Here is an 18,113-nt window from a genome sequence, read left to right as displayed (position 1 = left end):
AACTCTGCCTTCACTGGACACTCAGAGTACTTAAAAATCTTTATGTTCTTTGCTATGCCCTGTGAGATGGAGAGTTGCCACTTTACTTTGGGTAGCTCCTTGCACTCCATGTAAGCTCTGTGATGGCTGCACAGTGCAGAATGGGGTATTCCCCTTTCTCATACCCAGCCATTACTTCCTGCAGGCCAGCACAGCAGAGCACTGAGTCACTGTGCCTGGACCAGCTCCTGGTGAGAGCAGATAAGCACCAGTGTTGATGCAAAGGAGATGCAGGACTGCTGTTTTCTGGAGCAGCCAGACAGCCACGCTGTCAGGTGGCATCCCCAGGACCAGGTTTAGCCTCAAGCACAATGCCACATGATCTTGTCTCCTTTCTAATACTTTGAAGACTTGGGAGACTTGACCCTTCTTCTATTCCAGGCTTGCTCTGAACTAATTCATTAATCTCTTTCTCTCTCCATGGAGGCATATAATATTTCCCTGCATTAAATGGGGGTTCACAAGTATTTAAATTGATTCTAAAGCATATTGGTTTATACTTTTAATCTGCACTGACCTCTAGTTAGGTATAATGATATTATTTCAGGCTTCGTCTTTACCTACTAATAACTGCCAAGAGCCTTGCTTGTCCATTGTGCCAGTCATCCTGTGATCATGCCAAAGGAAGCAGCTCCTTTCCCCTGGCTGAATAAGCTGCATCACAGGACATTCATGTAACAACTTGACAAGGAGTTGTTCAAGTTCTCACCTGAGCCTACGTCTGTAAAAAAACCCAGAAGTTTCACAAGTCAGCACAAAGCTTGTGACCCATCAGTGGCAAATCCTGCAGCCTCATTTCTGTCCCATGATCCTAAATGGGACCAAAGTTTGGATATGGATTTACATAAAGAATAAACTGTTTTTCTACATGCACTAAGCTGCATAATTAAAAGGAAATGACATAGCCTGAAATAACTTGGGGGAGGGACAACTAATGAGACTTTGAAGTGGTTTGTTTATATTCATACGTGATCTCATGCAGTACCTTCTCTGAGCCCTGAAGAAAAGGCTGTGATGTGATGATAACATTCTTGAGCTCATTCTGATCCACTAGCCTTAACAGGATCTCTGTAAAGGTGGGAGGGGTGGGACACTGCAGAGAGACAAGAAATATCAATTTATTCATAGAACTGCCCTAATTCCTGTAGCAATAATTGTTACCTGTTGCTCTGTGTGAAATTATAGTCTCAAACATGAGTAATGACAGATTGTTCTTCTGCTCTGTGACTTATTCTCTCCTCTCCTCTCCTCTCCTCTCCTCTCCTCTCCTCTCCTCTCCTCTCCTCTCCTCTCCTCTCTCGTTTTTCTCTCACTGTCCAGTGCATACTAATATGATAGAGCAGAAAAGTGCTACTAATCAGGAAAGTACGTAGGAGAGCCCTTTGCACCTTGGAATTCCCTGGTGTATTTTAACTGGTAATGATTGTGCTGCAGTCACAAACCACACAGCAAAAGATATTGTGTGCCCTACTCACGTGCTCCCCAGATAAGTAAGAATTTCTCTAAATTTTTCCTCATCTCATGTAATAAATGGTTGCAGAAACAGAAGGACAATTTTCTTGAAAGCTGACCTTAATGGAATTTGCATTTTCCAGGGGTGTGTGTGTGGGTGGGTGTGGGTGTGTGTGTGTATCAGTAATTTTCTGTTACCTGTTATACATAGCTGCAGTTTACTTGTATCTGATTTTTGCTCATAGCTGGGAAGGGAAGAAAAACACAGCAGTGTCAAAAGCTGCCAGGAGGTGTTATGAATACTTGCCTTGCTCTCTAGTTAATTGCCTTTTCAGGGTGTGAGCACTTGGGGACAGAGAAGGGCTCTTGTGATATTTGTGCAGTTACTTCATCCCTCTGGTCTTGGTGACAGTTCTTTTCCCATGGCACTTTCATCTCCTGTTCCCATTCACTGATTTTCTGAGTGGTCTGGGACAAGTCGCTGGGAGCTGGATTTTTAAGGGGTTAGCACATGTTTACACAATTCTTACAGTAGGGGTGGAAGACACTGGAATATGATTATCAGTTTCTTTGTGGTTTAGTCTTTCCGTCTCGGTTTGGAGTTTGGACTAGTTAACCTTGAAAGGTTACCTTCAAAGGTAACCTTCCAATCCAAACTATTCTGTGATTTTATGATATGTAAACTGGTCTATTTCCACTTTTCGCTATCCCTGCCCTTCCTTGTCTTGTGCATTAAGCAATCAGTTTGTTGTTACAAAGCTCTGTTTTTTATGTATTTGTACAACGCTAAGCAGAGTGATGCTATTCCATCTAGTTCTACCAGAATACCAATGAAAAAGTAAAAGAAAACCCTGATTTGGGTCCCAACAGAATATAAACATAAGCTCTGAGGCTCAGAATTGGACTTTTTAAAACATTTTCAATTCAATAAAAGGTGTTAAAATCATGCAGCTTGTCACAATAACTGCTAGGTAAAATTGTATGGCCTTGATTCTTCATAGGAAGAGGAAAAATGATTGTTTTGTTGGTTTTTCTGGATTTGAAATCTATGAATAAATCAAATTTAGTGATTCTGAAACTATCAACCTTAGCATTTGCCAGGCTTTTACACCTGTGATACCAACAACTGTGTCTTGGCACAGATAGGTCTGGGAGGCTGAAAAACCTAAATTTTTCCTAGGTGGTAAATCGTGTCTCTCCTAATATAGAGAAAGTAGAGCAAAAGCTCATTCTGTTTCCCTGAGGCAAAAGTTCACTTACGGATTAGGGGTTAAGCCTCAGTTTTTTTTAAAATGCTAATCTCTAAAGAACTTTAAGATGAAATTACTTGTGTGGATGCTAATGATTCAACATACTGAATGATGATGATAGACATTGACTTACCATTGTAAAATCTTGCTAATATCAGCAATTTGAGGTGAATTTGCACTGTAAAATAAAATTACCTGAACCAGTTTTCACAACGGAGCAAACAGTTTAGTTACATTTATCCAGACTGTTGGGACATAACATCATTTCTTCTTGGTGTGAAGTTGAGTGAAATCTCCTGAAATTCTGAAGATTAGAACTTGCACCACGTTAGACAAATATCTTCTTATGTTCTTATGGATGACCTCCTGTGTGATACTTTTCACTTCTGGTGGATGTGACATAGCTGTATAATAGCTAACAGAAAAACACTATATTATAGAAGGTATTTAGATCATAATGAATCAAGTTTTGAGCAAAGTTGTACATATTTCTAATTTTTACAGATGAAGAAACCCCTACAAATGTAACCCTGGGCTGTGATCTGTCAGGAGCTGACTTAAAATAACTGCGTGCTGGTCAACATTTGGACCATGCATCTCCAAGAATACTTGCCAAACTGAAGTTTAGATGAAGTTTTGGGAGCAGAATATATTTAATTTGAGTATCAGTTGACATACTTCATGCATTTCTTTCCCTTTTTGTGCTAGACAATACTTTGCTGGAGAATCCTGTGTTCTGCAAATATCTGCTTGTCATCATCAGTGACCTGAAATATAGATGAACAATTTCCATAAAAGGGAGGCTGAAAAACACGTTCAATAAATTGCACAATCAGGATTACATGTGTCTGTAGGATAGAGATAAAACAAATAACAGGAGTCTCCTGTCTCATTACAGCAAAGGAAAAATGCCTTAAGCAAAGTTACTTGGTGTCATGCATCAAGGTGCACATCAAGGTGTGTGCTTGGCTTGCTATTTGTAAGGTAAATGTTAAAAGGATGTTTAGGATATTTAGGACATCATGACACTTGTATACTTTAATCAAGGAACCCCTGACAGTGATGGCAAGGATACATGTGTAATGGTAGGAGTGAGCTGGTTGGCCTAAACAGTCTTTCAACTGCACTGTAAATGTATTTGTGTGCTGATCTTTATAGGGAAAAAACCCCAAAAAAAAACAAAGCCCCCACAACACAAAATAACTAATTGGGTTAGGAAAAATGAAACAGTGGAATTTTGCATATATGGTTCTGCAGTATTTCACATAACAAAACACACATTTTGAACCTTATTATCTTGAGGTGAAGGAGATAGTTAAAGGTGCAAAACGCAAGACTTGCCACCAAGGAGGTGAGATGATAAGGGAATGCTTTGATCATCAAAGTCCATGACCTTTTGGAAGGGCTGTGAGTTCTTCCTCTCACATTATGGTACAAATGGAGCAAGGACAGTAAACTTATGAAGGTGAGACCAGATAAAGTTTTTTCTTTAGGGCTGGCATTTGGAAGGTGCTGCTGAATATGCTGAATTCTGAGCTAACACATGGCAGGTGCCTTCAGGTTCCTAATTAGGAAAATCAAAGCACGAAAAAGCTGTTGTAAGTGAGGTCTGGATTTTAGTTTATTTCACTTGTAACCTTGTATTTGCTTCATTTCTGTCTGAAGCAAAGGCTGCTCTGCTGTTACTGGTCAGACTGAAACAGGCCAGCTAGAAAAACTCCAGCTTCACAGAGGCATTGATTGCCAAACAAATGGCCTGTGCTGGTACTTGTAGGGACTTTGTACCCTGGGCTGTTTAGTGATATTTGAGATGATTTTCTGTTCATTTCAATCTGCTATAGCCAATGTATGGGAGGCTGTTGGTAGTTTCCTTCCACAGGGAGAGATTATCTTCCCCTCCTGCAAGACAGGCTCTCAGAAAAAAACTCAACTCTAGACATTGGATGAAAATTTTATTTCAGAGAAGTAGTTGTGAAATTCATGTGGTTTTACATGATGTTCAAATATCCTTGTGGTCTCAAATCAATTTTCTGTAATTTCTGTAGTCTGACAATAGTTTATAGTGCAGTTTCACTTTGTGTACCAGGTGAGAATTCTTTCTAGTGAGTGGAGCATCACATGGCTACAGAGGTGGGTTTAGATGATAAATGACATTCAGCATTTTTTCTGTGTATGAAGCCAGTGAGATCATGGAGCTTCAGGTTTTCCAAACTTGATAGTATAAAATATTGAACTTTCTTAGTCTGCATAAAATTGGAAGGTGAGCATGCTCAGTGTCTGTGAAAGATGAGGCAAAACAAAGGACTGACACTAGGATTGTCCCAAGGCTTAAGAGTTGCCAGTTCTTTCACCAGTTTTCTTGGTGAAAATTAATTTTCTTTTTGTAAAAGTTCTTGGAAAAGTGCAAGAGTGATTGGAGTTGCAGATTTGTTTTGGTTCAGGGTTTGGGGTTTTGTTTTTTGGGGTTTTTAAGTGGTTTTGTTTGTTTGTTTGTTTGGGTTTTTTGTTTGTTTGTTTTTGTTTTGTTTTGGGTTTGTTTGGTGTTTGGTCTTTTGGCTTTTTTTTTTTTTTATTGGAAGGGGGGAAGGGGACAGGGACAGACCAGGGGACAAGCTGGATATAACATACTAAAATGCTGTGATTCTGTCTAAGAGTTACTGCTCTACAGCACTCCACTTCTGCTGCAAAGGCAGTAACTTCAGCTGTGGTGGAAAATAGTAAACCTTGCTAAAACAGAATAATTAAATAAAACCCTGGGCAGATATTTTTAATTGATGGAGTACAATCAACAGCATTTCTGAAACATTTTCGTGGAGATTTTCTGCAGGGGTGTCACAGCACTCTTTGGGGATAAGTTTTCTTTCAGTCCAGCTTTCTAAGCAATTTGTAACTGCATCTATTCAGCCATTGTTTTTTTCTCAGGATGTCAGCCAGATATTTTTGGACAAATGAAAATTTCTCTGCAACTCAGCTGACTATTTTTTGTATGTAAAAGGATGAAATTTATGATAATTTAGGGGTTGGTTTGTTTTTTTTTCTTCCTTTTGACCTGTGACTGGAGTGGAGAGTCTTCTCTATTATGGAGCTTGAGCCATTGACATTCTCATTTTTTGTCCTATGCTTATTCCCTCCAAATCTCTAACATAATGTCATAGCCAGGGAACCTGTGTGGCCATAGGAAAGGAAATAAGAAATAAGGAAGCAACAGCTCTATGTCTTCTTTCTCTTTGCACCACTGCCATATTAAATGCAGAGAAGAAATAACATTAAGTTATTATTAACATTAAGCTTTCTTCATGGCAAATTATATGGAAAGATATAGAGCTGTGTGGGATAGATTTCTTGCATCATTAGGCACCCATCAGTGTATAGTGCCAGGTCTTACTATTCCTGAGAAATTACAGCTCTCTCAGCTGCTTCATCAAATTTTGCCCTCAGTGATGTTGGCTCAGAAGGAGGAGCAGGAACCAGTGAGAAGGTAGGGTGCCTGTAGCAGCCTGACAGGCAGGGATGTTAGAAAAAGCAAGCTGGAGCTCTGCTGTTGCTTTCGGAGGGAATAGAGAAAACGTGAGATAAAAGTCAGCACAGAAATGCTTGGGCTAACATAGGGAACTTCTTCAATTTGTTGTACAAGCATGTCACTGATCGATTTTAGAGATCAGCCAACTGTCTGGTAAGAACCTCAGGGATGGCTTCGGCATCGGAGCTGTTCAGGGAGCCAGCACAAGAGAATACACAGCCTTAAGATTCTTCCAGTGGGTAGTGCTATCCATTGAAATAAAACAGTGTGGTTTTCCTGGATGGGAAAACTGGCTCTGCACTGAGGTGCTGCATCTGGGCTAATAGTATTCATCACCAGAAGGAGAACTGCTGCTGAACAGACAGGTGGATACTGTGGTGCAGTGGAGAGCATGAAGGTGGTTAAAGAATACAGGGACTGGAGAAAGAGGAGACCTGGAACAATAACCTCTTACACTTCTTTCTTTCACTTCTGAAAAGAGAAAATCATTGAAGAGTGACTGTAACTGCTGTATAAAAGTGGATGAGATTGAACATGTTATTCTGCTTACTGTACCAAACATTAATGACCAAAAGTATAGATGCCCTCCTCTAAATAGGTAGGAACAGACAGTTCAATGAATAAGCCTGTAAAACAGCTAGATTTAAAAACTAAATTTAGACACATAAGGGCACACAATTTATCTGGAACTTGTTGCCTCAAACCTTCTCTAACTTGATTGTTCCTTTAGAAGAAGATCCAAAGTGACAGTGTATACTGTATTTTTTTAAGATAGAATCACTGCCATTTTGGTTCTAAAACTGCCAGCAATACTGGAAGTAGCAGTTCCTCATTTTCACAGGTAGGACTTCTTCCTTTTTCCTCTGAAATGTGCAGCAATGTGCATCTCTGTAATCAGAGATGTATTATTTAATGGGACCTGATGTTTCATGGCAGTTTTTCTTCCTCTGACTTCATTTTTGTTGCTGGATCTTTGCCATTTTAGAGTCAATCTGGTAGTCATGTTATTTCAGTTAAAGTATTCAGTTAACAATACATTAAAAAGTAGTAGTTAAGAGTAAAGTTCAGAGACTCAAATGCCCTTGATTAGTAGAGAAACTATCCATTTAAACATTTATCCTCTTTGATAGAAATAACTGGGCCTTTTCTTGTCAAGAGCATGTGTGATTGTTATGTAAAGGGAGAGTCTGCAGTATAATGAGAGGTGCTGTTTTTGGCTTTTAAAGAACAAAATGCATTTTTATGAACTCCCCTCCCTTCTTCCTTCAAAATTACATTGTCAAAAATAACTTTAAAATATTGGCAGGTGTAGCTTAATGGACAGCTCAGACTATTAATAACAACACAAGCACAAATGTTTTAAATGCAATGATGTCTCACTTCTGGAGGAAAGATCCAACCAAACTCTGGGAACAGTAATTGCCATAAAAAGCAACAAAAGAAAAGTTCACTTTCTGCAGTATATCTTGGAAGTTGTCTCTGTGATTAAGACTCCCTCTCTGATGCTCTTTTTGCCATGTTCTTAAAATGTCAAGGATTATTAAACAAGACCTTCAGTCAAAACAGATCAATACACAAAAAATAGGTAACAGTCTTTCCTTGTGAATATTATTGTAATCTATCAAACATACTGTTTGTGCTGGTACATGTTCCCTGTGTCTGTTATGTGGTCAGTCAAGTAGAGCAAAATGTAATTTGTGGATGCTCTGAAGAATGATTATGCTTGCAGTTATTAACTATCTGAGCTAACCTCTAATTACAACCAGAGGAATCCTTGCCGAATGGATTTACTTTCTTCTACTATATTTAATGTAATTATTTTCCCCAAACAGGTAGTTGTCTGTTTTATTATTTATTTTTCATGTTGAGCTGATCCTGTGTCACCCATTTACCATTGTTTCTGCCATCTCAGTACTGATTTCCCTTTATAATTCCCAAGAGAAATGGAGCAAGTGATTGACATCTTTCCCCCTCTTCACCATGCCGTTCTTGCCCCACACAACTGAGGTACCATTTTTTGCTAGTTTATACATTTTGGAAGCTTGGTTGAGAGAGTTGAAAAGCAAACTCTCCACGTGTATGACTGTGTTAACTCATTTTTTGTTGGTATATGTTTTGAGGTTTTTGTTCCCCCTCCAAGTTAACTAATGTCAAAATAAAGGGGTTCAATTTTAAAAGGTCCACCTGATGGTGCAGGCTTTCTGATATGTTTTTTCTTTGTGTTGAGGCAGAATTCTGTCATGCTTATGGAAAGAAGCTTTTCTAGTACCTTATCTCATCAAAGGCACAGCACATTGTAGTGTCCCTCTGTATCCTTCTCTGAGCACTTACCTGAATTTGCTGAAACCAGAACACCAGAAGCATAAAGACACCTTTTATATGCCTGGATATCAGGTTTAATTTCCTTCAAGGTTCTCACTGCATATTTTCCTAATGCATCTTTAATCCACACCTGTCCAAAATAAAGTGTTGCTATCCAGGCAGCACACTGACAGGCAATCTAGTCCCACAGTTGGATGCTCAAGATGGGACCTTGACATAGTGTCAGCCACGTCACTTTGTCATATCATTTTTAGCCTGAAATAGCAGAAAAAGCATCCTACATATTGGCAACATATCCAGATGATTCAGGTGCTCAAAATCTGTTGTTTATAGTAATTACAATACAAATCTCAAGACATTTAAGAGCTGTCAGCAATGAAAACACTGGTCTTTCTCTGTAGGTGGATTCCTTGGTGTATTTTGCTTTACCCTGATGGTGTGAAGAGAGCACAGCTCTTGCAGGATTTTTTTTTTCACATCCCTTGGCCAGATGAGACATTTAAATGTTGAAAGTCAAGAGAGATTTCTTCCCTGCCTGTGCTCAGCCTTAAAATTTAAACACAATCATTTCTATGAAACATGTAACTCAGAAGTATCTGACTGCTGGTTTCTATGAAAGAAATTAACTACTTCACTGCTTGACCTGGGTTTGATTGTCTAGAAAATAGATCTTTTGCCTGCTTTCTGGGTGGGTAGTAGATGTGCTATTTTCTATATATAACTGGAAAAGCTGGAAGAATGTTGCCAGAATCAAGTCTTTGGGAGAGAGAAAGCCTTTTTATTTGGGTTTTTTTCTTTTCCTTTTTGGTCATGCTCCAGTGACTTTGAGGCATAGAAAGGATTTCTGTTTATGCTACTGCTACTTCTGTCCCCCACCACTGCTTCCTGCCCTCAAAGACCACAGCTCATATCTATCCTGCCCAAACAGGGCATTAACACTCAGACATGAGCCTTTCCCAGGGAAGGACATAATAAATACCATGCAGGGTTGGGAGTGCTGTCTAAGCCAAGCTCGCAGGAAGATGTCTCAGCCTTTATTTCCACTTGCCACTGACAGGCAAGCTGCTCAGTTAAAGACCCACTGTAACTCCTGCATGCAGCCTGGATGTGAGAAAAAACCTAATAGTGGAAGGAGAAGAAGAAATCAGGGTAACAAAATAATATATAGAGTACTTTGGAGGTATCATGTACTTAAGAACCTGTGATCACAGCTATAGTTCACAGGGATATAAATAGCTAACAGAGATTTTGAGATTCCTGGTAGCTCCCACTTCTCTAGGATGATTAAAAACATTGATAGCTGAGGTTTCTATGTCATCCTAGCAAACATTAAAAGTACTTAAGGATAAGCAGCAGGGCTGTAGTTCACATGCAGGACATGGTATATACAGCCTTTGCCTTGCTCTGCAATGTTGCATGAGCTAATTAAGGTGACACTGAAATACTTGCAGCACCCAGGAACAGAAATGTTATTTTGTAATGAAAATTCTAAATGAAAGGTGCTCCTTACAGAGTACTTTCAAAATCCACTTTGAAGGAATAGCTTTTGGCTTCAGTCTGTGGGAACTTGTGGCATTGTAACCTCTGTGAAGGAACCAAAAGTGCTTTCATAGAACCTCCAAAAGTGAAGGAGCTAACAGTGATTCCAAAGTATGTACAAGTATACACACTAAGTGACAATCCAGTGTGATTTTTAACTATTGTTTTTACAGGTGTAAGGACATAAATTCATAGAAGAATTAGGCTAATAAACTTGCGTGGTTTTCTCTGTTCATCAAAAAGAAGAAATATTGCAATTTCATAGTGCAAAGTTGGATCCTTTAAATGATTTGTTAAATAATTTTGCTTTCCATTTCCTGTTCTTTAAGAAGTTACTTAGTAAAGTAAGTAGAAGGCAACATGTTTCTTTTTTTCCTGAGGCCAGAGGGAAACCATGGAGTATTTTAGAGCAGTAGCTCAAACCCAAAAGACAACATCAAAATTTAACTGCATATTCTTGAGGCTTTTGGAAAGCAATATTCCCAAATGTAAAGTTTATAACTGAAAATAAATGCTCTACCACTTATGCTTATAATAAGCAGTTTTAGAAGCATAGATGTGTGGCATGGAAGGAAGGAATGATACTTGCCTTGCGGGGGGAGTGTCTATGTTATAGCTATTTTTGCTCGCACAGTGTTCCCCAAACAAGCTGTAAAGCAGTCAGTTCTGGGTTGTGCAGGGCTGAGCAAAGGCTTTAAAACCCACCTGCAGAATAGTGGAAATCTACTGAGAGGATGACCCACTTCAACTCCCATTTTTGTTGTGCTGAGAACACCAGCTCTACCCTTTAGCACCAGCTCGGGTGAAGTATTACAAGCAGCGGCTGTGTCAGTTCCAAGCAGCCCTGCAGACATATGTTGGGTCTGCAGAAAGTCTAAGCCCTGGGTTCAGTGTGAGTGGCTCTGCAGTTTCCACAGCATGATAAATTTTCAGAACATTGAAAAAGTAGGTACCAAACTTGGCAACTATTTAACAACAGAGTAAACTAGTAGATATAACTGAGGAAATTTTCTTTTTATAATTATAGTCAAAATGGCAAGGAATTGGGTCATACTAAATCATTAAGGTTGCTATGGAGTATTAGCAAGTTAGGGGTTGAGTACTCTCAATGCTGACCATTAAAAGTCAATTTGGTGTCTATTAAAAGTGAGATACAGATGCATTTCCTTGACTGCCTCGCATGCACCAGACTGAAAGAAGTCAAAGGCTTCCTCACTTCAGCTGAATGTTCCATTTGCTCTGCTGTACTGCCACTGGCTACAGCACCACAGTTCAGCTCTGTAATCAAAGATTAGTGACCTGGGTCCAAGTGCCACTCACTAAACTCTGAGCTGCATAGAGCTGTTCTAGGCCATGAGAGCCAAGGGACTGTTAAAATATGGCCTATTATTGTAGCTAATGTTTACTTGGAAATAGGTCGGTCTGCTGAGAATGGGCAGTGCTTTAGGTTTGTTGGTGATGTGTACTTCTTCTGAAACAATCCCTCTTCTCTGTATTGCTGTCTCTTTAGAATTCTTTTTCTTCTCTCTATAAAATAGAATTTAAATGATTCAGTATATTCAGTATTTGGTTAGAAGAGGAGCATTTTATTTAACATTCTGCTGCATTTATGTTGGTCCTTTTACAGAAAGAAGCTTGAAAGTGTAACATAGCAAGTAGCATATAACTAGCAAGTCTCCCTCATGTCACCTCAAAATGAGCCTGAGGAATGAGACACATCTTCATCACCTGTTTCTGTTGCTTGTCCTGTCCCTGCTAATGCATAAACTTCATCCTTGGGATACAAAGGCCACGAAACTTTGTGAATAGGGGTAGCACTATCTGTGTGGGGAACATGTAGAAATCCATGGGGAGACATGGCCACAGGAGAGCTCTGCTTCTAACAAAACCTGCTTTTGAGAAAGGATTAAGATAGAATGAAATATAAATTGCTAGTGTTTTGCTCTGGGATGTTGGTACTTTAAAAATGCAAAGGAATGTGTTCTCTCTTATTTTTGAAGGCAAAGGCAGTGGGAAAGTGTTTGCCTTTGGGCTTCTTTTATTTTCTTCATTACTACTGTTCTAAACACAGCAGGATATGTTTTTTTTGGTAGTGAGACTGGAAAAAAAAAAAGGTGCACTTGAATTTCGAAAGATCTGGAAGAAATTTCTGGAGGCATTATCTGTAGCAAAAAAACCATCTGCAGCAAATCTGTCTCCTGTCTTCTGTGAAACTGACCTTTCTACCCCAGACTTTTTTCTTTCCCTAGTGCATCTAGTGCATTTTCCTTCCTCTGTAACAGTGCTGCCAGGTGCCTGCCAGCAGTGCTTGGGGTTACGTGCTCTTATGGGTCAAGAAATCCCCAGCAGAGTGCACCTGGCTAACTGTTGCTTGCCCACATAAAAAAGTGCCACATCTCTTAGCAGTCACTCAGGTTCACCCACTGGTGACCTCCACACCTGATCTCTTTCCAACCTCTTCACTGCTTCTTTCCCTCCTGACTTCCCACTGTGAGCTGACATGCCACCAGTCAAATAATTCCTTGCACCATTAAACACTTGTCAGTTTACATCTTTCTTATTCAGTAGCTACAGCAAATGGAAAGCTTAGTCTCTGGTTCTTCCTATACATAATTCCCTCTTTTTGCAGCAAAAGGTTTTCATATGTTTTCCTTTCAGTGGTGTTCAATATGGTTGTATATCCCACATGCATCGATCTCACTTCTCTTGTGAATGATTGCTCTTCAGAATTTGTTCAGGTAAGTTCCTAGTTAATAGGTTTGTCCAATCAAAAATTTAATTTGGGTTGCTATTTTTCCATGGAATGTATCCATGTAAAAGGTTAAGCATTTGGTTTTCCTATTTTCTCAGTCTCATAGAAAGGAACTGGGGCTTTAGCCATTCCCAGCACTCAGGCTGGAGCAGAGAAGAGGTGGGACCCAGCCCTGGTGTCAGATGATGTAACCCTGTGCAGGAGGCACATTGCCCAGTACCCAGTGGTGTGTGTACAGCTTGTCCCCAGCATTTCCCACATCCCTTGACATGCTGGCCAAATGTGGTCATCTTTTGCCCAGGAATGTTTATATACCCCCTTCTTTCATCCTCTTCTTGGCTGGCCTGAAGACATGCCTCAGTCACAAGGGATCCCTCATCATACTGTCATACCAAGAAAGGCTTTCATGAGAGTGGAGGATTATTTTTGAAAGTGGTTTTCCTTTTCTGCATCTGCTTTTTCTATCTCTGTGCCAGGCTAGAGATGAACATTTTGAGGAATTCCCAGAGCGAACTTTTAGGAAATGGCTTATTCTATTTGCAGAAGTTCTTAGTGTTTAAAAAGCTTCCACATGCAATCTTGTTGTCATGTCTCTGTCAATACAGCCCCACTGTGTAAAGAGATTGTTTTTCTTTCTCTCTTCCTCTCTTCTCCCTTCTCCACAGGTTTCCTATTTTAGCTGCTGTACATCCATTTGCACTCTTGTGCTCTTTCTTCACCCTTATTTACTGCCTCCCACTTTATGCAGCTTCTGAAATAATTGGAAGTGATTTAACTATTTAAAGAACTATTCTTAAATTCATTCGTGAATTGTTAGTAAATTGTCAGTCAGAGATTAGTTCTGGCTACAAGTACACTGGTGTTGTAAAAAGAAGACTTACTTTTTATACATTTATTGATATTTTAGACTATGGATACCTTATGCTGGTGTGATTAAAACTCCACAGTGTGTATATAGAAGCCAGAGATAAAAATCTTGAGTGTTTATACCATATGTTCAGTTTTTCAACCTTTTGAGATGCAGCAGCAAAGTAAAAATTATTTCCTTTGAAGGAGTCTGTACACACTATCAAATATACCGTCTCTTATCAGAAACAGAAGAAACAGTGATATCTTCATACAAATGTGGAATGTCAGATCTTGGATTAGTGGTGTTGGGATTAAGGAGGCATTTTTATTTCCAGTTTTGCTCTGGTGGGGTACTGTTGCTGTTGAGCCACTAGCAGAGAAGGAAAACCCGGATTCTCAGCGTAGCATAGAAAAAGGCCCTTTATTATTTTAATCCAACATATGTATAGACTTTTCAGAGGTCACCCAGATTGGTCAGCCAGAAACCTCCCCCTAGGCCTGATTGGCCAGGCCTGAACTGTCCAAATCTTGAGACACTGTTTAAAAGACATCCAAACTTTATCTTTGTTTATAAAACAGAACGGAATGTTCTCACGAGAAAGACCTGTGCTAGCCACAGGGTTCTAGTAGCAGAAGCCAGAAAGTATTTGAATTGGAGGCCAGCTTCGCCTACTGTCTGAAACCAGGACTCCAAAGACCAAGTAACAGAAATTTCTGGTAACAAAGGAACCTGAAGGTCTGTAGAGCCCTCTGAGAAGCTGGGTGACTGTTGAGCTTTTCCTGACCTCAGCCTTGCACCCTGCTTGTGTACAAAACAGCACCTGAACAGACTGCCATTAGCTGAAGGTACCACTTGTGGGAAGAGCAGAAAGTACCAATTCATATTTGCAGTGAAAAGAAGAGATGTCTTAAACCATGGCATTGTGCAATGGAAACAGCTGCCTTCTGCTTTCTGTGCAGTAACGCTTGGATACAAGGTATGCTTCCTTGTCCCATAACTCACCTACTAGAACTGGAACTGAAAATTCCTTTTTTTTAAAGCCACAGCAAAACCAGGCCCAACCCCCTTTTTTTGGAATTTTAGACATGAGAAAATGAGATCTGTTTAGGCTGCAATGCTCGCTGCAGAAGAAGCAGGCTGCAATATTTCAGACTCCTGAACAAAGCTGACTATTCTATCCCATATATGGACCCAAAAAGCTTCTGGATCTTTACCTTCTCCCTTCCTTTCCCTTGTTTGTTTGTTTCTCTGCCTCATTTTTTACCCATATATCTTATCTATTGGTCATCAGCATTTGTTTCTCGCTACGTATAGGATCTGTGAGAGGATTCTGGGGAAGTCACTAAGTGATGTCCTGGTTTATAGAACTAACTTGAAGGGCCTTCATGCACAAAATAGCTGTAATATTGTATTTTCTCTAGCTTCTTTTTCTGAGTAAAATTTCAGCAAGTAGGATACCAAATTCTCTATTGAAACTCCTGCAACTCCTCTTTCTTTAGGAGACACCACAAAACCCCTGCTTTCTTCAGCATTAGGCAATGTATCTTGAGAGGTTCATCCTTCTGTTGCCTGCCTCAAAGAAACTGCATCAAAATGAAACAGAGCTTCTTTTAGCCAGAGCAAGGAAGGAGAGAGACCTGAATATCCTCTCAGGCTGTCACTGTGCTGGCATGCTCCCTTAGGAAGGGTACTTAAAGTCATTCTTGGACCTAGGACCTGATCTTCTTTCAGGGACGAACATAAGAAGTATAATAAAGTAGAAAGGGATGAAAATACTTTATATTAATTGGCATGGGAAGTAATAGATCTAGTTTTTCTCCTTTAATGATTCTACTCAAACTTACTTGAAAACAGGAATTATGATATCTATTTTTGTAAAAAAAAATTTATTCCAGACCTTCTGAGTGGAATTTATAGTATAATTGGCTCTGTTCCAATTGCAAGACACATAATTTTGTTAGTTATTGGACTTCACCATGGGCTGGGGTACCATATTGTACTGCAGCTGTAGCATCTGCTGGGTTTGATGCATATTAGATAGTTAGACTCACTCAGGATTGTGGACAGTAGTTCATAAATTTACTTATAATGTACTCTATACCTTGACATTTTTTTGTCACAGTAGGGGGACAAATCTCAATTATTCAACAATTTCCCCTTTTTCAAATTGCATACTAGCTGATGTTTTATTTCCTTAACTGTTTTCTAGGAGGAAAGCTCTTCCAGTAGTGGAACAGACTCCCTAACCAGTGGAGAGATTCCACGAAGCCGGTCAGAGGGGACTTTGATTGATGTGGATGACCATACACCTTCAGACAGCTACAGTATGCCTCTTCTGCTATTTTCTGTACTAAGGCTCTCCGACTAAAGTCTTTTTTTCTGCAAAACTGTGGGTCACGTGGGTTGGGAGGAAGAGTTGAAGTCTTTAACCTTACATTAAAAACTGCTACTTATGGTATGTTTACTGGGGGTCAAGATGGGGAAAAGGGAGCTCTTAGCCAACCTAGATTAATTTAGGGTTTTAAGAAACATGAAGGCAGGGTAATTTTGAAGGCAGCCCAATTTAAATACTGAGTCTTGGTAAAGTTGTTTTAATCTCCTTGCTATTTTAACCCCGAAGCTGAGAAAACATTGCCCTCCACAAGGCAGGCATTTTTTAATCTTCTTGTCCAGCAGCAGATGTAGCAGCAAGCCTGACACTTGCTGTGTAAGTTGTGGAGCAGGAATTATTTCTTTGCTGACCTGCTGCACCCCAGTAATTGTGCTGCTACCTTGGCATGAGAAAGTGTCTGTCCTAGTGATTCAGGCTCTGACAGAGTTTTCTGTTCATAATTTTCCTGTAGAAACATGCCCTTTAGGATGGGGGGAAAAAACCCAAACAACACCCTCATATTTATTTTTGACTTAATTAATTTATATTTTTAATAGGCAGTAATGATCTGACTCTAATAGCATTACAGCTCAAGGAAATCTTTTGGCCTGTGGGCAGAGACAGGACTTTTCAGTAGGTGCTTGAGCAGCCTTGGCCCCTCTGGTGACCCTGGTCAAGACAAGGTGGTTGAGGAAAAGGAGGCTGCTCTGGGCTCAATCCCCTGGCAGCTCGTCTAGAAGGCTCTTGTCAAGAAAATGTTAGAGCTTTGCCGATAGGCAGCTGGCAAACAGGTAAATTCCACCTTGGTTCTTCCAAGCTAGGAATTTCCTGGAACTGTGGAAAGACTTCGTGGTTTTGGCTTTTTATCACAATTTGAAAAAGAAAACAAAAAGAGAAATCCTAATATTTAGAAGCGTTTTGGTTTGTTTTTTTTTTTCTTTTTGTGGTTGTATGCACTGTCATGCTTGCAACTGAGCAATACAGAGTAAGCTTGGAAATGGATGGTACTATGGAAAGTGTAATAATGCAAGCTATAGATATGGTGAAAAAAATGGAAGTCATGAATTTTCCCTCTAAAATTTAAACTCTTTGCAAGGATGTATAAAGAAGGGATGATATAACCTCTATATATAGAAAAAATAATAAAACTGAAGTAATAGAAATACTTAGCACAAAATGCTTTGGATAATCCATTAAATGAAGGGCAAGTCTAATCAACTGTGAGCCAGCTTCTACGAACAATTGTTAATATAAAATTTAAGGATATCTCTTCTTAAATAGATATTATTGCTAAAATAATAGCTATTACTGCTAATAATGAATACTTTTATTAGAAAACATATGTAAATATCACTTATACACCCGTATTTGTCTATTTAAATGCAATCTCAGAAAATTAGTAGCCACAGAAACATTTCTCTCCAAACTTTAGTTGTTCAAGGTCTTATTAATTACATTAATGATTTTTCCTAATGGAAAGCTAGTATAAAAAATTCCACATTCATGGAGATAAATTGTATGAGTGCTGTTATCAGTTAAATTCACGTGCACTAGCATGAGAAGGAATCTTGAATAATGAATTTATCTGTACATTTTGCAGTGTTTGAAAAATGAAACTGTAGTTTTTTAATCTTTGCAAAGAGACAAACATAAAGGAAAGATATCCATGGCATTTTTTAAGAGGCCAAAGATTACCGGAATATAATGGTTTGAACCTTATGGAACTTCATCATACTCAATGTCAATTAATATTTGCACAAGTTGATAATGATCAACACCTCGAAGCAGATGCTTTACAACTTTCAACGCTAATTTGTTATTCAGCACTAATTTACCAGCACTCTTTCTATTAAGAAAGATTCTTAATTAAATCAACATTGATACTGTTTGAAAACTGATGTTTGAAAACCTGAAGGAGAAATATAGAAATTATCTACGTGTATTTCAGGAGGAAAATTAAGTTTAACAGATTATCAGTTGGAAATGAATGGAATGTCTCAAGTCTCTGTGCTTTAGGA

General features: G+C 39.2%; 1 protein-coding gene across 1 annotated transcript in view; it reads left to right on the top strand.

The window, feature by feature from the left end:
- MACC1 (MET transcriptional regulator MACC1) overlaps window positions 1–18,113 on the top strand; it is a 32,011-nt gene that overhangs the window by 3,883 nt on the left and 10,015 nt on the right. The window contains exon 2 of the mRNA XM_085050885.1: window positions 15,934–16,048. Within this exon, the coding sequence (XP_084907011.1) occupies window positions 15,934–16,048 (115 nt within the window). The remainder of the gene's footprint in view (window positions 1–15,933; window positions 16,049–18,113) is intronic.

Source organism: Lichenostomus cassidix, chromosome 2 (assembly GCF_008360975.1).
Source record: "Lichenostomus cassidix isolate B80296 chromosome 2, HeHo_3.0, whole genome shotgun sequence".
NCBI lineage: Eukaryota > Metazoa > Chordata > Aves > Passeriformes > Meliphagidae > Lichenostomus > Lichenostomus cassidix.
Note: the sequence above shows the minus strand (reverse complement) of the source record. Positions and strands in the feature narration are given on the sequence as shown.